Here is a 27,475-nt window from a genome sequence, read left to right as displayed (position 1 = left end):
CTATTATTTCTTATGAGCCTTCTCAGTTTAGCAAGCACCTGTTCGATATGGATAGCTACTTCTCAGTCTCAAGTGGTAGTATTTCCAAGATGACTTTTGGTGATCTTTCCAGCCTCAATGATTCATGTATCTCCCTTCTCTTTTATTTTACTGTTTTATGATATTTTAAAAAAAACTCTATTTTAGCTTTCAATTGAAATATATCATACATGTTCAGCTTGGTGAATTTTAACAAACTGAATATACCTGTATAACCAACATGAACAGCATCTCTGAAGCCCCGCTCATTTTTCCTTCTATTCACTATCCCTTACCCTCAAGGGCAGCCACCATCCTGACATAAAGGCATAGCTTGATTTTACTTCTTGCACTTTAAGTGGGAGAAAAAAGTATTTACTCTGTAGCATCTAACTTAATTCACTCAGCCTTGCATTGTGTGCTAGTTGCTCAGGCGTCTCTGACTCTTTACAACCCCGTGGACTGTATGCAACCTGCCAGGCTCCTCTGTCCGTGGGATTTTCCAGGCAAGAATACTGGAGTAGGTTACCATTTGCTTCTCCAGAGGGTATTCCCAACCCAGGAATAGAATCCATGTCTCCTGTGTCTCCTGCCTTGGCAGGTGGATTCTTTACCACTCTGCCATCAGGGAAGCCCAACCTTACATTAGTGAGATTCACTCTTATTTTTTTGTTCTTCATTCTAGATTGTTCGTTTTCGTTGTTGTATGCTGTTGTGTGAACATACCACAGTTTATCTGTTCATCGCTGATGGACATTTGATCTTTTCTAGTTTTGACTCTTATAGATAGCATTGCCAGGAACATATAAATGCATTTCTTTGGGGGCATATATCGAATATATGAATTGTTAGGCCATATTGTCAGTATATACTACACCATTCTTTGAAAATGGTTGTGCCATTTGCATCCCCACTGGTAGTGTATGAGAGTTTGGGTTACCCTCTGACTTCTCTGTCAGTGGTATTTTTTAACTCATTTTAGCCAGTCTAGTTGGTATGTAGTGTTATCTTAGAAAATTTCCTCTGGCAAAAATCAGCTGTGAATTTGAGGCATCTTCAGGCTTTAACCTGTCAAACCAAGCTCACGCACGTCCCAGAGCGTCGTTTGTTTCTCTTCCCCAAGTAGAGTCCTTCTTGAGTCAAGCATGATCTTTAGACTGTTCTCAGAATTAGCAGATACCTCCAGAGAAGAAAGCAAGCGAGGATGCTATGCTTACCTCAGAGGGCCATCCCCTCTGGAACTGCAGTTTAGCCAATCCTCACTGCTTCCGCAACTCTCCAGCATCTTTGGAAACATGATTTTGTAGTTTTTGTGGCCTTTTCTAGTTACTGAAGCTGAATCAGTTCGCCGTGACCTATATTATCCTACCCAGAAATGGAAATTGTCAGTAGGTTCTTGGGATTTTCTGTGTGGTCAACCAGGTCGCCTGTAATGTTAGCTTTTTTGCCCCTTCCTTTCTCATCCTTTTTTCCCCCCCTTGCATTATCAGACTGGTCATAATTACCGGTACCGTGTTTAATAGATGAGGTGATAGTGGCATCTTATTGTAGGGATGGAAAATGAATACATTATTTCACCATTGAGTATGATAATTGCTGTAGTTTTCATTGATTTTTTTTTTTTTTTTAGATGAAGGGATTATCTTCTGTTTCTAGTTTGCTGACGTTTTAAAAAAATACATGAATGGCTTGGTAGAGGCTTGGCTGCCTCTACCAAGATGGTTACATGGTTTTCTCCTTTTTTCCCCCTATTCCCATGGCTGAATGTATGCTTCTGAAAAATAAGTTACCCATAACCTTACCACATCTACTGTAATATTATTTTCATATTCCCTTTCATCCACGAGACAGTTCTGTACAGAGAGACAGCTCTCTTTAAACCTGCTGTACATTTAAGCCTACCATACATCTTCCATTTTATTTTTAATTAGCAAAGTAGATAACATGGTTCTCAGCCCAGAGACCACTTTGACAGATTAGAAACATTCTTTCTGGCTCCCACCACTACCTATCTCTGTTTTATACAGGGAGTAATGAGTGAAAAACTGAAAATTTTCCTTAAAGCATTATTTTGATCTGTTTTAATTTTTATTTCCTTGTTTTATTATTTGGATTTTAAGGGAGGAGAATGGGGTCAGGGAGGGGCTGAGTGGGTGGTAACTGGGAGCTGGGGAAGAAAACTCCTTAGGATTTCCTTAAGCATCACCTTCTGCTCCTCCCCTTCCCATGCTTCCAGCTTTGCCACAAATCAATTGTGTGAATCCCCTTGGGCAAGTCACTTAATCACTGAGCTTTTGTTTCCTCATCTGGGATCGAAGCGATGGACAGCTGCTGTGACCTGCCACTTAGGGAGAATGGAAAGATTCAGTGAGCAGTTTATAAAGCATATAACTTTCAAAATGCAAGTAGTTGTTAGGGTTAGTTTTGTACAGTGGCATCTATCTCACATTTTCTAACAACGTGAAAGCTACCTGTTGAAAGAAGGATACTTGTAACACCGTTGGTCTGCAAACTACAACTGTAAGAAACCTGTAGTTCACTGTGGCAAGAGGCATAAAATGGAGGTTTTGTTCATTTGCTTAAACCTTCATAAACTCTCTATTAATTGTTCATAGCCAAGCTTGTCACTACTGGAATGAACAACCATTGATATGTATGTACCAAAACTTGCTCCTTGTAAGGAAAGGTATGACAAACCTAAACACCATGTATTAAAAAGCAGAGACATCACTTTGCTGACAAAGGTCCATATAGTCGTTTTCTAGTAGTCATGTACAGATGTAAGAGTTGAACCATACAGAAGGCTGAGCGCTGAAGAATTGATGCTTTCAAATTGTGGTGCTGGAGAAGACTCTTGAGAGTCCCTTGGACTGCAAGGAGATCAAACCAGTCAATCCTAAAGGAAATCAACCCTGAATGTTCACTGGAAGGACTGATGCTCATGCTGAATGAAGCTCCAGTACTTTGGCCACCTGATGCGAAGAGCTGACTCACTGGAAAAGACCGTGATGCTGGGAAAGATTGAAGGCGGGAGGAGAAGGGGATGACAGAGGATGAGATGGTTGGATGGCACCACCAACTCAATGGACATGAGTTTGAGTAAGCACTGGGAGCTGGTGATGGACAAGGAAGCCTGGAGTGCTACAGTTCATGGGGTCGCAAAGAGTCAGACCCTACTGAGCAACTGAACTGAACAAAACTGAAGATTCATTGACAGGATTTTAGTTTATACCCAGGTTTATGATCTCTCTGATGCATGAAGTGAAATACACTGGTCCTGTAACTGAAGAGCCATGGACGTTTTTTAGATCAAGTAACATGAATAGTGTTTGGGGGGTATGTGGTCTTATAGTGAGACATCAAAGACTCATACCACTACTGGCTTGAAATTCTGTCTTACTAACCTCTGCCTTGAATGAGCAAGAAAGGGTGTTTGTGGGATGGTTCTGATTCCAGACATTTTCTCTCTGGGCACCTCCTCCACATTCAGGAGAGCCAAAGGTAAGCTTCATTTCCGCCTATGGTTTTGGGAGTGGGTGGATGGATTCCACAGAAGGGAGGTTTTGATTTATAATCTATTAGCCCAATCATTTACCTGTTCAGGTTTATAGGTCATCCATTTAGAAGTTAGAAATGGATCAGGTCTAATTTTAAATATGTCTGGGTCTATGGGACTGGGTAGGGAGCAAACAGCAAAGTGAAATTTCTCAATCTTCTATTAAATTGGCTGTGAAACACATAGAGATAGGAGAGAAAAGACTTTAAAGGGTCATCTGAATAAAAGATTATTTGCATAAAAGTTTTTCTTTTGGTATAGGGATTTTAATTGATCTATTATATTTGGGAATTTATTTTTTGCAATTTATTCATGCAATTTAGGACCAAGTAATAGTCCGTGATCTTGCAATGGAAGTCCTGGTTATAGTTCTGTTAACATCAACAGTTGTTGAACGCCTCACATTTTTTCTTCAGCACCATTCTTTTGCTCAAGTATTCTGTTCCTCGTCTTTGGCGTGCTTCTACTCACCTGCTCTCTTTCCTGTCTTCCATCCTAGAAAGGGTTAGATGCCCCTTTTATTATTCCCATAAGTGCCCGGGGGTAACTTAGTCCACACTAAAAAAATAATGACTTGTTTTCATCTTTATCATAAGTCGGGTTCCTTTAGAGCAAGGGCTCTGGTATCATCTTTATAGCCAGCATACATGGTGTGATGTCTGGACCTTAACTGTTTGGACGTCAGGACACTGAGGTGGGAGAGGACTGGGAGCTAAGAGCCAAGTCCTAATTGTAACTTTTTGCCCTATGATCTTGGACAAGTGATCTTCAATTTCCTTACAAGTAGCTCACCTTGTTATCTTGTTAAAATGCAGATTCTGGCTCAGTAGGTCTCTGGTGGTTTCCAAAATTTTGCATTTTAACAAGCGCTCAAGAAGAGCTCGTGCTGCCAGTTCAAGAACTACAGAAAACTAGACAACACCTAATGGCTTTTCCAGCTTTTACCATCTGTAGTTTTAGTCATTGTTTTAAATTCTGAACAGAATTGCTGGATATGCTTAATTATTAAACATCTGTCCATCTCCAGTTTATCAGAATGTAAAACACTGACAATTCTGTGCCTTATTATGAAGTTGTAAGACAATGTCTCTAAAATTGAAGGTAATTTTACTACTCCCAAGATTTTGACTTTGACAGGTTAAAAATATCAAATAGATGTCTGGACAAGCATTTGAGTTAGCACTAGCTTGTCATCTAAATGTCGATACTTGCTTGTTTGCTCTTTGTTTGATGCATATTGGAGAACATTTGCAATAAACAGATGCTAATGAGGGAGCTGAAATGGGTAGACATGTGATCTCCTGAGTATAAATACAGAGACAGGCAAGCTGTTGAGGAATTCATCATCAGAGGAGGAGTTCCTGATCATTTCCTTTAGTTCTCCAGAAGGTGAGAATCAAATTATTGTAAGACATATTGATAGAAATGCTATAGGTAAAAGGCAGATTGTGTCGATTGAATATGGATTGCTGGGGATGGGGCGTTTGAAAACATTCCTTACTGTTTCTTTTGAGTGTAACTTCCTCAATAAGCCAGATATTTGACTTGGGAGCATTGCCAGCTTAGAAATTTATAGCTCTGTTGATCTCATGTATGGATGTTGAAAAGTAGTTGGATTAATTTTATTTTTGATTTACAGAAAAAATCCACCTCTTCCACACCAGGAGTATTAAACAGGCATAGTTTCAGTGTCCAAATGAGTTATATATGTGCCTGTGATGGACTCTGATCACTTTTTTCCACCTCTAACAAAATGAAAATCTGGACAAGAGAAATTAAACCCTGAGAAAAGTACAGAATGTAGCATATAGTTGAGTGTGGGCATCTTAATTATGATGAAATTTTTACCTCCCACAGGATAAGACAATTTTTCCTACCACAGTGATCTGTATTTCATTTCCTAACCGTGGTTGCAGATTGAACAGAAGTTTTAGAGCTTATTTATCATCCTCATCATTGCATTTTGATCATTTGTGACCCTTCGTTCCCCTAAACCTAACTAGCTGGGACAAGCGCAGGAGAGGGATTTGGGTATAAGCCGTGGCAGTGAAACTGAAATGAAGAGCCTTTGGTTTTTGCTCCTGGAATTCCAGCCGTGGAGCTTTATAGGAAGGAGCATGTGGAGCATTTTTTACTGTTGCCTTTTAATGCTGTCCTTTTGGCTGGGGGTCTTAATGGAGGTTGCCTCATGGCTTATTTAATCTTAATGTTGCTGCTAGGTTGGAACTCATTTTTGAAGTTGTAATGTATGTTGAACCCAAATTGAAGTTTTTGAAGCCAGCTGTGAACCAGAGGTATTTGCTGCAGTCCAAATAGATTGTCTTTTGGGAAACACCTTAACCAGGGTTATTATTGTTGTGACCCTCTTTGGAGGCTTTAGATAGAACATTTTTTTTTACCCTGAGAATTTTTTTTAACAACACAACACCATTTTTAAAGACTTTACATTTAGACATTTTAATTTGTCTTTGATATTGAACTTAAGTAGCTTATGACTAATGAAATAGAAAGGAGCTTTTTAATATTATATAACATATGTAATATATAATATGTTAATATTATATAATATATGTGATATATAATATACAATATATATCATATAATATATATAATAGTAACATATTATATAATATATTACATATATAATATGCCTTTTCACTTCCAAATTGCTTTTGAATTTTTCATGGTGGCCTTATGACTCCAAAATGTTCATATTATATTTTCTGTTTTGTTTTTAAAGAAACTACTTTGTACTGTAAAATACTGCAAGATTATTAATACGATAAAGTACTTTAAAAAAAATCAGTATTATATATTTTTTTAATTAATTAATTTTACTTTACAATATTGTATTGGTTTTGCCATACATTGACTTGAATCTGCTATGAGTGTACATGTGTTCCCCATCCTGAACCCCCTTCCCACTTCCCTTCCCATCCCATCCCTCTAGGTCATCCCAGTGCACCAGCCCTGAGCACCCTGTATCATGCATCAAACCTGGACTGGTGATTCGTTTCACATATGATAATATACATGTTTCAATGCCATTCTCCCATATCATCCTGCCCTCACCCTCTCACACAGAGTCCAGAAGGCTGTTCAATACATCTGTGTCTCTTTTGCTGTCTTGCATACAGGGTTATCTTTCCCTTCTTTCTAAATTCCATATATATGCATTAGTATACTGTATTGGTGTTTTTCTTTCTGGCTTACTTCATTCTGTATAATAGGCACCAGTTTCATCCACCTCATTAGAATTGATTCACATGTATTGTTTTTAATGGCTGAGTATTAATAAGTATTATATTTTAATATATAAAGTGAAAGAGGAGAGTGAAAAAGTTGGCTTAAAACTCCACATTCAGAAAACTAAAATCATGGCATCCAGTCCCATCACTTCATGGCAAGTAGATGGGGAAACAATGAAAACAGTGACAGACTTTATTTTGGGGGCCCTCCAAAATCACTGCAGATGCTGACTGCAGCTATGAAATTAAAACAGGCTTTCTCCTTGGAACAAAAGCTATGACCAACCTAGACAACATGTGCAAAAGCAGAGACATTACTTTGCCAACAAAGGTTCATCTAGTCAAAGCTATGGTTTTTCCGGTAGTCATGTATGGATGTGAGAGTTGGAATGTGAAGAAAGCTGAGCGCCAAAGAATTGACGCTTTTGAACTGTGGTGTTGGAGAAGACTCTTGAGAGTCCTTTGGACTGCAAGGAGGTCCAACCTGTCGATCCTAAAGGAAATCAGTCCTAAATATTCATTGGAAAGACTGATGCTGAAGCTGAAACTCCAATACTTTGGCCACCTCATGCGAAGAACTGACTCATTGGAAAAGACCCTGATGCTGGGAAAGATTTAAGGTGGGAGGAGAAGGGGACGACAGAGAATGAGATGGTGGATGGCATCACCACACGATGGACATGAGTTTGAGTAGGCTCTGGGAATTGGTGGTGGACAGGAAAGCCTGGCGTGCTGGAATCCATGGGGTTGCAAAGACATGACTGAGTGACTGAACTGAACTGAGCTGGTGATGTATAGTATTGAGCTCCAGAATTCCAAACAGAAGATCTAGGGGACTTTTAAATTTTTTTATGTTGGAGTATAGTTGATTTGCAGTGTTGTGTTAGTTTCAGGTATACAGCAGTGATTCAGTTATACATATTTCTATTCTTTTCCAGATCCTTTTCCCATATAGGTTGTTACGAAGCACTAAGTATATTTCCCTGCACTATACCATAGGTTAGGGGACATTGTTAATAAGAGTGAACCTCTTTGGTTTATCAGTTGTTACCCAGAAGACTAGTTACTGATGATTTCATAGAGAAAGATTTTCTGATAAAAGCAAACTGGATTTTCCCTTCCTTAATCTCCAGAGATTTCTAACGCAAAAAAAAAAAAAAAAAATTTATCCAAAATTAGTTGCATGCCTGCTTATGTCCTCTTTGCTTTACCTTTATTATTTTTTTTAGAAATTTTATTTTTTTAATTTAGTTTTGGCTGTGCTGGGTCATGTTGTGGCTCACAGGTTCTTTGGTGCCATGAGCAGGATTTCCCTAGTTGCAGAGAGTGGGGGCGACCCTCTAGCCGGGGTTCCCTTGTCGTGGAGCACAGTCTATAGAGCATGGGCTCAGTAGTTGTGGCACACAGGCTTAGCTGCCCCAAGGCATGTGGGATCTTCTCGGACCAGGGATCGAACCCAAGTCCCTTACATTAGCAGGTGAATTCTTAACCACTGGACAAACAGGGAAGTCCTGATTTACCTTTAAATCTGGATGTCTTGTCAGTTGTTAAGGGGCAGTTAGATCTATTTCTTTTGTGTTCCAGGTGAAAAGCAAATGTGTTAGCACAGGATCATTTTTTTCCTCTGTAGTTTTGGAAAGTTTTTTTGCTTCACCTGATTTGTATTTTGACCTGCTCAATTTTAGTCTCTTACGCAGTCCCCAGCATAGACAAAAATAGTGTTTATTCTTAGTCTCAAAAACATACATATTGCACATTTGGAAAACCCCTTCACTGCACTCATACGAACTTATGGGTGCGATGAAGGGATGGGTCCCTTCCCATCACTAACTCCAGCCTTCCTCTGGAAGAAAGGAGAGGACTAGCAGTGAAAGGGAAGTTCTTTGTAAGAGAAGTGACCTAACATGTCTGTTACGATCGTTGAACTGTTCCCACTGTGGCATGCAACTCTTCACCAGATTACAGAAGTTTCTTGGGGTCCTTCCAGCTTTTCGTTTGTTTGTTTTTGTGTGTTTATTTTTGCTGCCTTCATAAGACAGCCCAGGTCTCTTCTTTTTATTAGGCCTTCAGAGGATTTTTCCCTCAGTGATGTTGCTCCCTAGGTTCTGAGCAAGTGAATATCAGACCCGTGAGTTCCAGATCTACCCTGTCTCTGAATATCATAATTTTGAGCAGTGTTTTGGTTGACCCAATAATAATACTTTCTCAGTTTATCACCTCACTTACTCTCGTAGATACCCCTGAAGCATGTTGGAAAGCAGTTATTGGTATTTTAAAACTCTTCTAGGTCAGCACAGTTATCAACTTATGGCCCAGTCCGGTCACAAATCCCTATTGATGTGTTCTAGATACAAATATGGCTCCACAAAAGCAATACTTTTATCATTTGTCTGAAAGAATGATGGTTAAGACAGAGGAGAGGAATGATTATACTCTATAGATAGGCTATAAAAAGTCTCCTCTAGAGTCTGGATCAGGTGGCAGAGTAGGAAGATCTTGAGCACACCTCCTCCCATGGACACACCAAAGCTGCAGCTGTATGTGGAACAGCTGTCTTTGAGAATGACCTGAGGACTAGCAAGGCAGATTTTCAGATTTGTTATATGCTACAACTGAACCAAACTGAACCCCATGGTAGCCACAAACAAAAACGTATAGTATAATAGATACACAAAAAATAAAGGAATACAAACATAACCCTAAAGAAAGTCATCAAATCACAAGGGAAAGGAATATGAGGGTAAGAAAGGCACAGAGAAGAATTGCAAAAACAACCAGAAAACAGTTAACAAAATGTCAATAAGTATGTTGCTAAAAATAATTACTTTAAATGTAAATGAACTAAATGCTCTAATCAAAAGACATAGGATGGCTAAGTGGATATAAAAAAAGACCCCATTTATATGCTTCCTGCAAGAGACTTCAGATTTACACACACAGACTGGAAGTGAAGGGATGGAAAGAGATTTTATGCAAAGAGAAATGTAAGAAAGCTGGATTAGCAAAACTTACAGTAGACAAAATAGGTTTTGAAACAAAGACTGTTACAAAAGACAAAAAAAGACATTACAATAAGTCCCCTACATGCGAACCTTTAGTTAAGTTTCCAACTTTCTAAGATGTGAACGTGCGTTCGCATATACAGTCACGTAAGTTCACAGGTCTGGTTCACACTGTCACGTGCTTGTATCCTCTACAAGTGGTTTTGCTTTTGTGTAATTTACAGTGTGCGTGCTGAGTTGCTTCAGTCGTGTCTAACTCTTTGCAACCCTGTAGACTAGCCCACTGGGCTCCTCTCTATGGGATTCTCCAGGCAAGAATACTGGAGTGGGTTGCCATTCCCTTCTCCAGGGGATCTTCCCGACCCAGGGATTGAACCCAAGTCTCTTAGTCTCCTGCAGTGGCAGGCAAGTACGTTACCACTAGCACCACCTGGGAAGCCCATTGTCCAGTACTGTATAGAGAAAATAAGAACCACTGTTACTCTAAGTTAAAAAAGCAATTCCAACTTTTTTTTTCTGCATTGAAAGCTAGAATTATTCATTTTATATTTGGATCTTAGTGTAACTTTTGGAATGTGAATTTATAACTGAATCTTGAGATGTGAAACCATGAAATAAGAAATACTAATGAATCAATGTAAGTAAGAAGTGCCAGTCATCACAAGACAGGTACAAAGAAATGTAAGCAAAAAACAACAAACAAATGTTGGTGAAGATGTGGAGAAAAGGGCATCCTTGGGTGGGCTATAAATTGGAGCAAGCACTACGGAGAGCAGCATGGAAGTTTCTCCAACAATTAAAAGTAGAACTACCATGCAGTCTAGCAAATTCTGGGTATTTATCTAAAGAGTGTGAGAACACTGATTCGGAAAGTATTGGCAGTCCTGTGTTCGTTGTGGCATTATTTGTAGTAACTAAGATATGGAAGTAACCTAAGTGTTTGGCGGATGAATGGCACATGGCAAGGTTTCATTATTTTTCATGGCTGAGTGATATTCCTGTGTGTATATGTGTGTGTGAGGTGTGTACAGCATGGATGGACCTACAGGGGTGTTATGCTAAGTGAAATAAGCCAGAGAAAGACAGATACCATATGATTTCATTTATATGTGGAATCTAAAATCAAGTGAACAAACAAAACAGACTCATGGATGCAGAGGGAAAATCCTTGGTTTCTAGCGGGAAGAATGAAGAGGGAGTTGGGCAAAATTGGTGAAGGTGATTAAGAGGTATAAATTTCCACTCATAAATAAGTCAATGGGAATGTATGGAATATAGTTAGTAATATTTGAAGAACTTGGTCTTGTGGCAGATGGTAACTAGACTTATTGTGTGATCAGTTTGTAATGGATCACTGTTGTGCACCTGAAACTAGTATTGTATGTCAGTTGCACTTCGTTGTACACATTTTTTACTCTGATAATATATGGGTTTGCTTGTTACTCCTTGATCATTAAAACAAAAAGAAACCACAGTCCAACAATTAATCAGTTTTTTTCTTTTCAGTTTCCAAAAAAAGACTTACAGCAAAATGAATAATCCAGCAATCAAGAGAATAGGAAATCATATCATCAAATCTCCTGAAGACAAGCGAGAATACCGCGGACTTGAGCTGGCCAATGGGATCAAAGTACTTCTTGTCAGTGATCCAACAACAGATAAATCATCAGCAGCACTTGATGTACACATAGGTACAATCTAAAATTGTGAACTAAGCTTTGTTCAGCTTCATTGACCTAATGTTTAGTTATTTGGACTCTCCATATTTATGCGATGGAGACCTGGCAGTTACCAGTTTGATGTATGTTACTGGGTACAGTAGCCCTGTACAGCTGTTGGTAATCTACAGTTGTCTGTGTTAAATCACCCTACCTTTACCAGGCTTCCTTGGTGGCTCACATGGTAAAGAATCCACCTACAACGCGGAAGACCTGGGTTTGATCGCTAGGTTGGGAAGATCCCCTTGGAGGAGGCTTGGCAACCCAGTTCAGTATTCTTGCCTGGAGAATCCCCATGGACAGAAGAGCCTGATGGGCTACAGTCCATGGGGTCCCAAAGAGTCGGACTCAACTGAGCGACTAAGCACGCACACACACCTTTACCGGGAGTGTCGTATTAGGTTTCCAGCAGAAGTGACTTAGCAGCACGGAGATTCGTTCCCATCCTTTACAGGAACAGTTCTACTGCCTTTACTTTCGTGTACACCTGATACCCTAGGAATAGCATATTTCCTAAATTCTTGTGTGCACTTTTCTCCCACATTTAATGCTGCTTTAATCAAGTTACTTCTTATCTATGGGTACATTCAGTTTTTTCCCTCTCTGAAAAACTTTTTTTTAATTCAATGGCATTTTAGAATTGGGGAAATAAAACAATAACCATCCTAAGTTGGACAAATGATGATTGCCACGCACAATTCAGTGTGCCTTGCAAATTGTTATCTGATTTGAAGTTGCTCAACTCTCTTAAGTGAAGTATATATTAAAAAAGTGACTGAAACAAAACATTTTGCTCAACATTTCCCAGCTAGTAGACCTGCTAACTTGTGCTCTTAGCACCACCCTATATTGTCTCCTTCAATAAAATAGAAAAGCTAGAATTTTCTAGCTCTTTTAAAACAGTGAATTCAGCTCTTTCTCTCAGTGTAATTTGTGAGGACACTACTGTCCAGAAAGGTTAAGTATCTGCTGAAAGTCACCAGGTAACTGATGTCAATCTGATGGTGACAGATTTTAATTTCTTGGGCTCCAGAATCACTGTGGATGATGACTGCAGCCATGAAATTTAGAGACACTTGCTTCTTGATAGGAAAGCAGTGACAAACTTAGATAGCATATTAAAAAGCAGAGATATCACTTTGCTGACAAAGGTCCATATAGTCCAGATAGTCAAAGCTTTGGTTTTTTCTAGTAGTCGTGTATGGATATTAGAGTTGGACCATAAAGAAGCCTGAGTCCTGAAGAATTGATGCTTTTGAATTGTGGTGCTGGAGAAGACTCTTGAGAGTCCTTTGGACAGCAAGGAGATCAATCCTAAAGGAAATCAACCCTGAATATTCGTTGGAAGGACTGTTGCTGAAGCTCCAATACTTTGGTTACGTGATGCAAAGAGCCAACTCTTTAGAAAAGACCCTGATGCTGGAGAAAATTGAAGGCAAAAGGAGGAGGGGGCAGCAGAGGAGAAGATGGTTAGATAGCATCACCGACGCAATGGACGTGAATTTGAGCAAACTCCAGGAGATAGTGAAGGGGGTAGGGGAGCCTGGCATGCTGCAGTCCATAGGGTCGCAAAGAGTCAGACACAACGGAGCAGCTGAACAACGACAACAAACTGATGTCAAGCGCTAGGGCTAGAATGTAACTTGTACCATTTAGAGTAGCCGGTACTTAACTTCCTGTGATTATGGTTGGAGTTACCGTTGCTAACAGAAGTTCCAAATCACCTGTGATTCATTTGCCCTTGATATCTTTCAACATATAAACAAATGATTTATTATATATATATTTTCCGTTCTCTTTCAGGTTCGTTGTCAGATCCTCCAAATATTGCTGGCTTAAGTCATTTTTGTGAACATATGTTATTTTTGGGAACAAAGAAATACCCTAAAGAAAATGAATACAGCCAGTTTCTCAGTGAGCATGCAGGAAGTTCAAATGCCTTCACTAGTGGAGAGCATACCAATTACTATTTTGATGTTTCTCATGAACACCTAGAAGGTGCGCTAGACAGGTAATGCTGAAAATACCCTGTGAATTGTCTATCTCACTTTGTTAAATTGTCATGTTAATAACAATACGTATTATTTTTACAAAAACGTCTTCACAGCTTTATAGCTTAACAATGTATTTTAACCAGTATTTTGTTGTTGTTGTTTTTTAACCAGTACTTTTTGACCCCTGGGTTTTATGAACAGAAAATAATGAGTGATGTTATATGTTTACTTTATAGTAGAGGAGAAATAATGGCATGACTTTAAACCAGCTTTCAGGACTACATTTGACTTATAAAATTTTCACCAGCCTTTCCCATTCCAACTGGCATTGCATATGAAGCATATGATGAGGAATAAACTGCTCGTGTCATGGATCTCTTTTCAAACATAGTTCTGTTCCAGAATACAAGAACTTAAATATTCTGTTCTCCTTTAGTTCCTCACTCCTCAAGGATATTTAGTAGATACAGAATGTTTTGACCTGCTGTTTCAACCCTGGGGATATTTCGTGAAAGTATTTTCTGGAGCAGCCTCCATTAGGCTAATTAAATTTCTTGGTCAATTTTCTAAGCGGCTAACAGTATCTAATTTTTCATTATATCAGTGATTTGATTCATTGTTTGTTCAAAGTGTAATTTTTCCCTTGGTGAATTTTTATAGTTCTCTGTATTACCAAGAAGGTGTAATTCTGCAGCGTTTTTGATGGACCTATAATGAAGTTTGATTTCACAGTTTTTAATTCTCAGCTTTAATTGCTTATTCAAATTAATAGTCATTTTTCCCCCCCAAGCCTAATAGTTTGAATTTGTTCTATAGCACAAAGAACATTAACAGTAGAACAAAGGCATGGGTTCAGGATATAGGACTGGGCCAGAGTAGTCTGTTTCTTACTTACTCTAGCGTATGTTTCAGTCTTTAGGCAGCAGCTTTGAGATGTAATCATCTTTTGTATGTATTCCCAGAAGACTTCCATTAATGAGTTCCTTGGGATCATACACCGAATTTAATTTCCTGCTTTACAAATGCCTCAGCAGATGTTCATATAATAGATCTCTGTATGATGGAGGATGTCTGTTACTTGGATCAGAGTGAAAAAAAAAAGCTACTTGTGTAGGGCATCTTTTAAAAGTACTGATTAAACTGTGTCAGAATCGTGACCCTTTATGTAGCTTTGTCCAGCTATGGTATGTAGCTATTAGGTACTTTTCCCAGCCTGAGTGTATTGAGGTAGGTAAAAGTGATTATATGTCCAGAATTATCTGTTTCCATATATCATTAATTATAGGCTCCAGATAGTTTCCCTTTGGGTTGGTATGTGTAAAGTACTTAGCACAGGACTGTATTCACTATGTGCTTAAAATAATACCAAATAACGGTAACAGCTTCTTTGATGGCTGCAGTGTGAGGTGCAATTGCTGAGATGTTTATAAACCCAGGAGTCTCTAGGCCCACTGAATAGTAGTCCCATTCAGACAGTCTCTGCTCTCGGCTTTATCTGAATTCTGGATGCTGTTTTTATAAGATGGGGTCTAAATTTAAGAATTACTATATGAAATCATGATTTAAATTGCAACCTGGTGTAGGAGAGTTAATTTATTAACTAAAGGAATCTCAGTTCAGCTTTGGTACTACTATTAAGGAACAACCTCAAGAAAAATATAATAGGTTACTTACGTTAAAGTTACATGCCATTTTATTTGTCAAACCAGTGCTTTTAAATTTTAAAAATTCTCTTCATATTTCATAAAAGTCCATAATTATATCTTAGTCAAACTACTGTCATATGTTTTTCATACTGTTTTTTTTTTTCACTAATTATAAAGTTCTTAAGGAAAAATAATCAAATAGAGCCTTTTAAATAGGTCACTTAGTTTGTCCTAAAATGCCTGAGTCTTAGTGAAATTTCACTTAAAACTAAATTTAATATTTATTGCCTGAGAACTGTCAGCTGCGTTTTCCTTTCTTGGAGAATTAGCCATGTACAACAGAGATTTTTATAGACATCTCAAATTGCAAATCTTAAATAGATAGATTAGATTGCTGTTATCTTATAAATCTGCCCCACTGTTTTGCAAGTCTGCCCTGACTTTTTATTGTTGTATTTTGATTTATATTAGAAAATATATATTTGGTCTTTGTCCCTTATCCTAGACCATAGCTCCTGAAACTCTTGGAATTTCCTTAGTGTTGAGAGCCATAAAGTTGCATTTTATTTTAATGAAGTGACTTTGGGAAAGTCCCTTGATAATTTGAGGCTAGAGGTTGGGTGCCAGGGGAACCAGCCCTGTATTTAGAAGGTTGGAACTTTCAGTCCACAAGGTGGAGGTTGATTTCAGACACCAGTGCCCAGTGATTTACTCAATTCTGTTGAAGTTTGGAGAGCCTACAGATTGGTGGACACGTGGAGATGTGGGGAGGGTGGCCTACCTAGAGGGCATGAAAGCACCATACCCTTCCCACATACTTTGCCTTACGCGTCTCTTTCATCTAGCTGTTCCTGAATCATATCCTTTTATAACAAATCCAGTAATCTAGTAGGTAAAATCTTTCTCTGAGTCCTGTAGCTGATCTAGAATATTAATTACACCCAAGGAGGTGGTTGTGGGAGCCTCTGATCTATGATCTATAGTGCTTGGTCAGAAGCCCAAGTGACAACCTGGACCTGTGGTTGGTGTTTGAAGTTAGGGACAGAGGGGAAGGGGTGAGAGGGAGGGATGAGCCTTGTAGGACCTGTGAGAGCTCATGGTATCAATTGAGTTGAATTTTAGGATACCCAGCTGGTGAATTGCTTGGTGATATGGTAACAACAGGTGGGAATTGTCAAAATCAGAGGTTAATCTTTTTATATTTTCACTAATTAGATGACATATCTAGGGTAGAGTTCTCTGAATTTACATATGTATAATATTTTTTTCTTATATTACTTAGAACTTATATTCCTTTTTTCTTCGTAGCAATTTTAGTTTCTCTGATTCTGTAGAATTCCTATTTCCTAAGTTTCAAACATTTTTAAAAACATTTTTCTGAGGCCACTCTTAAAATAACAACTTTCAAATTGTTAATTATGTTTCACACCCTTAGATTTGCACAGTTTTTCCTGTGCCCCTTGTTTGATGAGAGCTGCAAAGACAGAGAGGTGAATGCAGTTGATTCAGAACATGAGAAGAATGTGATGAACGATGCCTGGAGACTCTTTCAGCTGGAAAAAGCTACAGGGAATCCCAAACATCCCTTCAGTAAATTTGGAACAGGTTTGTCAGCAGCAGCTTTAATGCATTAGTTCTCCTTAACCTCATTTAAACCATGGCCTTTTTGCCCAGTATTGTATTTTACGGTTTAGGATAGAAGATTGCAGAATTCCTTAGAGTTTGGAGCTGATAAGTGGTTGTTATATCATTGTTCCTCCCTGGTCTTTCTTTTTTTCTTTCTTTTTTAAAAAATAATTGTTTATTTGCTAGCGTCGGGTCTTAGTTGCATCATGCATGAGGATCTTTTGTTGCAGCAAACAGACTCTCTAGTTGTGGTGAGTCAACTCTGAAACACAGAGACTTTGTTGCTCTGTGGCACATGGGGTCTTGGTTCCCTGACCAGGGGTCGAACCTGTGTCCCCTGCATTGCAAGGCAGATTGTTAGCCCCTGGGCCCCTAGGGAAGTCCTGCCCTGGTATTTTTTAAACCATACCCCTACGTATATGTTGTTTGGCAGGTCTTTGGGAAAACACCTTTATTTGACCTAAAAAAAGGGTTAAAGCGGGGGTTCATGTTTGGGAACGCATGTAAGAATTTAAGATTTTAAAATTTAAAAAAAAAAAAGGGTTAAAGCTTAGGTATTTGAGCTTTGTGCAGAAGTGATAGGTTAAGGAGAAGGAAGAGTAACAAAATATGAAACAAGTTTATTGGATAACAAGGTAAAAAATTAAATTTAGATTTTAGAAATAGTAATCATTCTTTTAACAGATGAGTAACATTTTGGCTAGTAGTTCAAATAAAAGGATGTCAATAAGAGTTGGGCTCTTGGCATTGGATTTTTTTTTTTTAATTGAGGTGTAGTCAATGTACAATATTATGTAATTTTCAGGTGTACAACAGAGGGATTCTGGCATTGGACTTTGAATGTAATATATGAAATGATATTCTCGAAATTGTAATAACAATGGCCTAACCAGTTATTTAGTCCTCTAGAGGGTACCTCTGGCCATCCCATACAAATAGGGGTCTAGCTATTTCACGAGCAGAGCAGTTAAGAGTTGTGAGGAGATATTAACCAGCATGTCAAGGAGTGGAGATACTAGAGCTCTTTATTCTGAATAAATAGAACGTCCACTTCAAGGCTTATTGAATCCCCTACTCCCATTGCCTCCGCCTCTACTATCTACAGATAGATAAATGCATGGCGTCTGCTCCAGGCCTGACTGTAGAAGACACACAAGGTCCCTGCTGTCAAAGTGCTGCAGCATCCTAGTAGATTTGAGATGGGATGACAGGGAGTCACATAAAATAAATTTGGAGATACCTGATTTTTTATAATTGTACCCTTTTTTCTTTATTCAGTTTTTCATTAAAAAGTACAGCTAAAATATTTAAATAATACAAAAGTATGTTTTAAAGAAGCAAAAATAAAAAGTTGCCCTTTATCAGCTGTTGCCATTCCCACTTTACCAGATGTAATCATTATGAAAGGTTGCTATGATTTTTAAAACATTGCTTTGGGGATTATAAAATAGCATAAAAAATAGATTGTTTAGTGTACTTAAATTTATGCCTATAAGTTTATTTTGGGGACTTTTGAAAAAGACAGCTTTCTTTCAGTTTGAATACCGTTCTTATATATCCAGCAGCAACCAGGGAATTAACATAGCAAAATAGGAGTCTATAAAAATTCCAGTTAGAAGCAGCGATACTGTATTCTTTAGACTTGTAACAGTTGGCACCTTGTATCATTGCTAAGGTGAATATTGTGGTCCTTAAAATGTCTATGTAATGATTAATTTTCTGAAAAGTGGCTTTTATAGAGGACATGAGCATACATGGTATATCAAGGGAATATGAATTTAAAAACCAAATTTCAAAATCACTACATCCAATGATTGTTGTCCTTTAAATAGTCCCTTTGGCAGGTTAGGTGCTTCCACCAACAATGCTGCTATTGTCAGAACGTGTTAGAACTCTTTTTTGGGAGTTGCCTCCTTTAAAATGGTCTCACTGGTGATATATCACAGTCAGCATAATCAGGAAGCAGCCACAGATCTTCCAGAAATAAATCCAGTGAATAAGGTGAGCAGTATTGCCTCTGGTCACAAACACAAAACAGTCTTAAGATATCCTAAGGTATCAGGAGTGATAAGTGAAGAAAAACATTGAATGGTCAATTAAGTAGAGGTGGAATTTGGGAGCATATTTGTTCTCCTAACCTGTGACAAGGCTAGGCAGTTAGTCAACAAAGCATGAAGTAATATAGACAGCTGAGAGGTGAGCTAGCCAGACTTGGGACAAAAGTACAGAAAATGTGATGTAAGTAATGCAAACATGAAGTTGCCTGTTGATTTTAGAAATATAAATTAATGTTGAGCTTTTTTGGAGTAGAGGTTCTGTCCATTGTTAGGTCACAGACAAGTTTGAAAATGTGATAAAAGCTCTAATAAATGCCCTTACTTAAAGTTATTCTTGCAGAACAAACCTGGTCAGAAATCATACTTAATTTACTTTTATTATTTTTTAGTAACTTCAGATGATTCTATGAATGTGGCCCATTTTGTCCATCTGGGGAATGTGGTTTATTATTTTTATATTAATAATACTTTAAAGCTAGGTGTTTTTAAATGAGCAAAGATCGAGCATTGTGTGCTTTTAAGAAAACCTTACAATAAAATGCTTGTCCTTAACAGTACTTTTTCATGTACTGAAAACGTGGTCAGTAGCTTTCAAACTTTTCTTTATACAACCCATAGTACATTTTACTCATGGCACATGTAAGCCACTGGAACAAAAGTTTTACCAAATATCTTATATTTTCAGATGTAGTCTGGTACCCTCTGTTTTATATATATATATATTTTTTTTTAATTTAGATCTTTCAGTACATTAAATTTATTTCCTCACAATCGAGTGGGTTCCACAGTTTAATTCAAAGTGATAGGCAGTCATTTCAGTAGACTCAAGAAAAGCATTTGTTAAAACACCTTCATGAACAAAGCAACAAAAAAGCACTCATTCATGAACAAAACAACAAAAAACTCTTTGAGTTGATAAAAGCCTATGTCAAACATCATGATTAATTCTGAAGTTTCAAAGAGATTTCTGTGGAAAGACAAAAACAAAGAAGAATACCTTCTAATCACTTTTTTTGTTCAGCTCTGCTATAGGTACTAGTCATTACAGGAAGTCAAGGGAAAAAACAAGTGATAAGTAAGAGGTTGAAAGGAAGAAAGAAAACTTATTGTTTCCATATGATATGATTACATAAAAAATTCAAGATCTTCAGATCAATCATCAAAAATAAGATCATTCACCACTGTTGTCAAGAGAAGAGAAGCGCTAAAATTGCATTCTTGTATTGTGGGTGCATGCTCAGTTGCTTCAGTCGTGTCCGACTCTTTTGTGACCCCGTGGACTGTATAGCCTGCCAGGCTCCTCTGTCCATGGGATTCTCCAGGCAGGAATACTGGAGTGGGTTACCATGGCCTCCTCCAGATTGAACCTGGGTCTCTTGAGTCTCCTGTATTATTAGCAGGCGAATTCTTTACCACTAGCGCCACCTGGGAAACCCCTTTTCTTGTATCGATAGTAATCAATTAGAAAAATACTACAGGAAATATTTCCTGTAGAAATATAAAAATCGCTATAAGGTATTTAGAAATAACACTAACAGAGGAGCAAGAAATATATAATGGATATAAAAGAGTGCCTGAGTAAATGGGAAGATAAACCATGTTCATGGATGGGTAAACTCAATATTACAAGATACATTTCACCCTGAATTTAGCTAAAATCAGTGTAGTGCCATTTGAAAGCCTGAGGTTGTTTTTTTTTTCTTTTTAATAATCTTATAATCTGATTATAAATTAAAAGAAAGAGTAAAGGGCCAAGAATAACTAAGATAATTTTGAAGAACAACAAAGAAGACACTACTTCTACCAGGTACCAAGACTTCAGTTGTTAGAGTAGTGAAATTGATGCAAAAATACATGAAGATAACAGTAGAACAGGTTATGAACCCTAGAAACATATCCACAAATGTTTGGAAACTTAGACATGAGACAGAGGCGCGTGACAAATGAGTAAGGAAAGGGTGGACCTTTCAATGACTGGTGCAAGGGCAACTACTTATTCATGTAGAGATGAATAAAATTAGATCTCATCTCACACCATGCATAAAAATAAATTCTAGGTTGATTGGACCTAATTATAGAAAAAAACTTTCTATAACTTTTAGAAGAAAATATTTTTTAAAAAATATTAGGCTAGGAAAAGTGTACTCGAGTGTACATATCACAAACCATATTTTTAATGGTAAAGCATATATTTAAATATAAATTTGATTACATTAAAACTTTAAATTTCTGTTCAGTACAGACACAAAAAAGACAAGCACATACACAGTGAAAAGTTTTGCAAAGCAATGTAGCAGATAAGAACGTCTGTAAGTAAGCAAACAGATAAAAACTTCTATAAGTAAGTAAGTGAAAGATAAAAGCAGTTCACTAGAGAAAGAGAAATAGGCAAAGGCTATTTAGAGTCAGTTCCTTTGTTTGGAAGTCATTTTTGTAGTTATGTGCTAAATCTGTCCCCACACACATGTCTTCATTAACTCCCTATGTGATCTCTCTAGCCTCAGACTTCAGCCAGGAATCCCACCTTCCAATAGCAGACCCCTCAGTGATGTAAAGCTTATACTGTGATGGCGGGCCATGCTGAGGTTGAATCATTGTTCTACCACTGACCAGCCAAGAGTGGGCCAGTTTCTTAACTTCTGTAAGCCTCAGTTTCCTCCCATGTCTGGTTGGTGTAAAGTGGTTAGTCAAAAGTCTGGTCCTAATGGTACTCAGTAAATGAGAGATTCTATAATTACAGTATGATAGAGGATCAGTGACATAGTGGTAAAGAATCCTCCTGCCAATGTAGGAGACGCAGGTTCAATCGCTGGGTCAGGAAGATCCCCTTGGAGGAGGAAATGGCAACCCACTCCAGTCATCTTGCCAAAAAGAATCCCATGGACAGAGGAGCTTGGTGGGCTACAAGTCGATGGGGTCATAAAGAGTCAAACATGACTGAGCGACAGAGCACACATACACAGCTATGAAAAATAGCAAAATTTTGAAAAAGTCTTTGCCATGAAGTTGTGAGGGGCAGCCACAACTTGATGCAGTGGGTTTGATGCGGTGATTGTAGGACAGTGTTATTAGAGAAATGTTCTCCTGTTCCTTTTTTAAGCTGAACCACTGGTTGGTGATGACATTCCTTTTGTTCCTTCATTTGTCACTCACATATACCTTTAGTTATAGTTCCACAGTTGCTGATAAATTTTATGCCTTTTCTCTGCCCTGTTGCCTTAAAAAAAGTTTTTTTTTTCCTCTGCCTCTCCATGGAATAAAAGCAGAAGCAGTTAAATTTTTTAAAGTTGTTTGGAACAGGAAAGGAAAATTTTAGTTCTGATTATTCTTAGTGATCTGTTTCTCTAAACCTAACCCAACAGACCCTGTGGGAGCAAGTGGGTTTAGTCAGAGAAGGAAATAGAAAAAAAATCAGGATGTGGGTGAGGGAAACAAAACAGGCACTCCTTAATGGAATGAAAGACAAAGTGGGAGGGCACCTGGAAATACAGGGTGGGGCTGTATTTAGATACAGGTGATGTTTCTCTTTCTTAATTGTTAGGTGACAATTATGCTTTGTAGCACATACCACAAAGGATTATACGAATCTGAGTACGGTATTATACATATGCTCAGATTCTCTCTTTCTCTGTTGACAAGTAATTTTTTAAAGGTCTTCCAAATGTAAAGTGCATTAGAAAATGCAAACTGCAAATCAACGTCTTTGCACTAAAGATACTTTTAGTTTAGTTGGAGAGGCAAGTCAAACTCAGAATTTCACTGGAGTATAATCTCAGACTTGATTTTCTCTTTTTTCCTCCTTGCCAATTTTTACTGAGTGCTGCACGAAACACTTTGCCTGGATTATTTAACTTAATTCTCACAATCTCCCCAGTAGGTACATGCCCTTATTGTTTCTGTCTTATAGATGAGTGAACTAAGACTTCAGAGAAGTGATTACATTGCTTAGGGCCGCTCAGCTCTTGATCGCTAGAGACCGGGCTGGTGCCCTTAGAAATTTAAATTCTCCAGGATCACAGAGGAGGTGCAAGTTGAACTTTCCTGAAGGGTGGGTAGGATTGTCTTAGGCAGAGGAAGAGTCGCTCTTAGAAGAAAAGGAAAAAGAGCTATTATTTATTGTCTGAGCACTAAGTGCCACCCACTGGGCAGGCGTTTTTACCTAATATGATTTCACTTAACCTTCACCACAGTACTGAAATTTTCATCATCCCGTTTGACAGATGCCAAGATTAACACTGACAGAATAAGTAGACCAACGTTTCATAGCCTTGTGGGGGACACAGGGAGGAGGGATAAGAGGGAGGCTGGCAGTAGAAGCGTCTGTAGGTTATGGGATTCAGTATCAGGTCAGCCCGAACTTCAAGTCTGTGTTTCTTGTGATAATGTTAGTGAAAGTGAAAGTCACTCAGTCGTGTCCGATTCTTTGCGACCCCATGGACTGTACAGTCCATGAAATTCTCCAGGCCAGAATACTGGAGTGGGTAGCCTTTCTCTTCTCCAGGGGATCTTTGCAACGCAGGGATCAAACCCAGGTCTCCCACATTGCAGGTGGATTCTTTACCAGCTGAGCCACAAGGGAAGCCCAAGAATACTGGAGTGGGTAGCCTATCCCTTCTGCAGCGGATCTTCCCAACCCAGGAATTGAGATAATGTTAGGTTAACCCCCAGAATCATGATGAGAGGCAAAGACCAAGGAGTGAGCCCAGTGTCATTTGGAGAACCTGAGTTAGAGAAGTTTGGCCATAATAAAGGATGCTTTTGTAGGAAGGAGTAGAGAAATGGATTAGAACCAAAAATATTATGAAACATCAACCAGAAGGGAGTGTGAACACCTCATGGTATACTGGGATGATGATAATGACACACAATTTAGACCCCAGTAAAAGTTACTTGCTTTTTTCTGTTTCGTCTCTCCATTCCTTTCTAAGTGAACAATTTGGAATATATAAAAGTAGACAAAATATTGTTAAGAACCCTGCGTGTGCATCACTTTGCCCCTGGCCAGTCCTGTCTGACCCACATTCCCAGTCACCGTCTTACATCATTTTGAACAGATCCCAGACATCATATCATTTTACTCACAGATATTTCAATATATGTCTGTGAAGATAATGACTCTCTTTAAAAAACATGGTAAAAGTAGCATTATCATTAATATCACCAACTATGCAGGTAGTGTTCAAATTTCTAGTTGTCTGATGAAAGTTTTAATTTTTAAAATTGATTTGAATTAGGATCCACTTAAGTTTCAAATAGTCTATGGGTTTCAAATAGTCATCTCTCTCCTCCACTCCCTCCCTTTGACTCCCTGGAATTTATTTATTGAAAATCAGGATGTTTGTTATGTAGGACTTTTCATAGCCTAGCTTTTGACGATTGCATTTCCAGCAACGTAGTTCAATATATTCCTCTTTCTTCTGTATTCCCACAAGTTGGCAGTTGGATATAGAGGCCTGATTAGATTCATGTTTATCCGTTTTTGAAGAAGGCTGCATAGATGGTGATGTGTTCTTTCGTCGGGGGGTATATAATGTCTAGTTTGCTCTCTGTTTATGTTGATACAACCATCCTCAAATGCATCACCCCTGTAATTTTAATTCTGTTACTTTTTCTCATATTGATTTGCTTGAGTATACTATAAAAAGAAAATCTCCTTTTCTGCTATTTGGCTCCCCAGTGGTACAGTTATAGAAAAAGCAAGATAAATGTTTGATTCATTCCCTTTATTTACCAGTTTTCAAAATATTGAGTTGGTTCCCTGGCATCTTTGAATGATGACTAATTTATTTTTTTTTTAGTATCATGATAATTCATAGATATAAAAATATTTGATATGGTTTAGACCGCTTAGTCATTTATTATTCTCCAGGTTTTTCCATGACTTTTGTTAGTACTTTTTTTTTCCCTTGCTAGGAAATGTGTCTATGGAAAACTAGAAATTTAAGTGTACAGTTGCTTTATTGTGGCATTTAAGAGGCTTTCACTTCAAGTCCCCTTTCTTTAGTAACTCATGTCTCACACTTGCATGTCCTTACCCAGATGCAGAAGAATTGTCCTTTTTAATTTTTTAGGAAGATTTATAGATCTCCAAAGACTTCGGTTTCTTCCAGGATTTTTAGAAGATTTCTATAGCAAGAAGAAAGAGCTTAAAAAAAAAAAGATTATAATAATTCCAAGTAACTAACTGTAGATATATTAAACTAACCTTCAGGATCTTGGGTTTTCAGAGAACAGTTCAGTTTCATGGTTAGAACTAACAAATAGACTTTTCGTGAGAACCTATGAGACATATAGTTGGAGACAACTTTGATTTCTCAAACATATTTCTAAAACTTCAAACTCAATCTTTCCCACAGAGTGTAAGAATTATTTGGCTGGCTTTAGAATTTTCCAGGAAAATACATTCTGTTTACTTGAAAATTGGCACTCATATACATTAGTACTGAGTTTTTTAAAAAAGAAGAACTGGAGAAGGAAACGGCAACTCACTCCATTATTTTTGCCTGGGAAACCCCATGGTGGGTTATAGCAGGGAGTTGCAGTCAGGCAAACACAACTGAGTGGATGAGCACACATAGTTCTTGTAATGAAAACACAGAATAAAATTTACTGATCTTACAATATACAAAACTCTCTTAAATATCCGTTAATCACTTTTCATAAACTTCATAGCAACCCAGGTTCCTGTTAAGTAATTATTGTCTGATAGATGCTATGCTGAGCCTTAGCACAGATTATTCATTTAATCCTCATAGCAATCCTATGAGATTGGTTCTCATGATTCTTATTTATGAATAAGAAAAGTGGAGCTTAGAGAGGTAAAGAAACTTGCCTGTGCCTCACAGCTAGGGTCAGGGTTTGACCCTTTTTCTTAACAACTGGGCATGTATCCATGTTGAGATATTTGTAGACTTTTCCAGGGTTGCTTAATTAGAAGATGATGGAGTCAGGATGAGAAACCCTGAATCTCCCAACCTCCAAGCCAGTGCTCTCTCCTAGCAGGCCCAGAGTGGAAGGTCCCAGTGAGTCAGCAACCCTGACAGCCTCAGTCTTCCGCTGGAGCTTACTCTTATGGTGACAGAGCCAGAAAGGTAGGATTCAAGATTTGTGTAGCAGCGTTTTAATTGGATAGAAGTGCCCTTGCTGACTTAGTGCTAAATGAGGACAATATATGTGTAGAGACTGAACTGGTATTTGTTATCCCAGCCATATTCACATTGCTGTCCACATGTAGATTCTTAGGCAGAGGAAGGTCATCTGGACCATTTACTGAGCTTTCTTCCCTACTTTAATGACACGGATCCTATGCTATATTCAGGAGCCAGGAGTCCCTCCTACAATTCAAATCATAACAGAAGTAGCTTCTACTGGTTGTCTATTTTCTGCTATACATAAAGTATTATATTCAATTCTTTAATGTTTTTCCAGATTTATTATTTCTCATAAAAGAGATCAGTACAAAAGCTTTGCCCAGGTCATTCTTTACACACTACTTGAAGAAACAGAACGTTTCAAGTATAGTTTGAGCGTCTGTTGCACAATTCCCCAATTGCATTTTCCTCCCTGCTCCCAAGAGATAACATGGCCAAGTAATGCATTTATTTCTAAGCAATGTGTTGTACAGTTTTTTAGTTTTATAAAAACGGTATTTTGTAAGTAATCTCTACCACTTGTATTTTTTCATTTAATGTGTATTTGTAGGAGTTATCCATATTGGTGAGTGTGTTTCTGATAAATTTTTTTTGCTGCTTTCTGAAAAATTTATTGAATATATTACTATTCTTTATCCTTTTTCCTGTTGATTCAATAGTGCTGCTATAAGCATTCTTACACATGTTTTCTTGTACACAGAGTTCTCTAGGGTTCTAGGAGTGAAATTCTGGGAGTAGAATTACTGTGTATTAGGATATGTACATCTTTAGATTGCACAGATTTTGCCAAATTGTTTCTTATAGTAGTTGATCCAGTTTGCACTCCCTTATGCAGCATCTGAGTTCTCGTTTCACCACAATGCTTGGTATGTCATCAGACTTTTATTCTATTAATTGGTTGTTAAATATTAGTCTTAGACTATTTTATACTTTTTTTTTTTTTTTAATCTGGTGTAAGCCTACCAATGTCAGGACAGCAGATTGAGCCTAAGGAAGTCTTGTTCGAGGTCATGTAACCAGAAGACAATTGACCCTGGGTTAGTTGATAGCTCTGCTCACACCAAAGCCAGTGCTTGTTCCCCTGCACCTCCCTACCTGGGGATGATGGCTCTGATAGTAGCAGAGTCTGCTCAGTAATTTAAGTATTCTCTGTGTTACGTCCTGCTTTTCTGTTCCTTTCCTCAGCTGTTTCTTGAGAACTTCCACTAGCTAGCCTTCTTGTTTTTAAAAAACTTTTTTAAAGGATTTAATAAAAGGGTTAATCAACTTAATAACTAGCCTGACTCTTTGGCCCATTTACTCCTAGTATTCATGTTTTTCTGTCAATGTATTAAGAGCTGACTGTCTGACCCCGAGAGAGTCATAGTGGAGACCATTTCCTCTTTCTAATTCAGGAGCGTCTTGGGATACAGGACTGGCATTCTGGGCTGTGTTCCCAAATGGACCAGAGTTCCCTTCT

The 27,475-nt window shown here is 38.1% G+C and overlaps 1 protein-coding gene across 1 annotated transcript in view; it reads left to right on the top strand.

Moving 5' to 3' along the window:
• Positions 1-27,475, top strand: part of IDE (insulin degrading enzyme) — a 94,851-nt gene that overhangs the window by 22,413 nt on the left and 44,963 nt on the right. Inside the window, exons 2-4 of the mRNA XM_052660662.1 lie at positions 11,331-11,515; positions 13,346-13,553; positions 16,618-16,787. Of these exons, the coding sequence (XP_052516622.1) occupies positions 11,331-11,515; positions 13,346-13,553; positions 16,618-16,787 (563 nt within the window). The remainder of the gene's footprint in view (positions 1-11,330; positions 11,516-13,345; positions 13,554-16,617; positions 16,788-27,475) is intronic.

The sequence above is a fragment of the Budorcas taxicolor genome, chromosome 23 (genome assembly GCF_023091745.1).
Source record: "Budorcas taxicolor isolate Tak-1 chromosome 23, Takin1.1, whole genome shotgun sequence".
In the NCBI taxonomy this organism is placed as follows: Eukaryota; Metazoa; Chordata; class Mammalia; order Artiodactyla; family Bovidae; genus Budorcas; species Budorcas taxicolor.
This window is presented reverse-complemented; position numbering and strand designations above follow the sequence as displayed.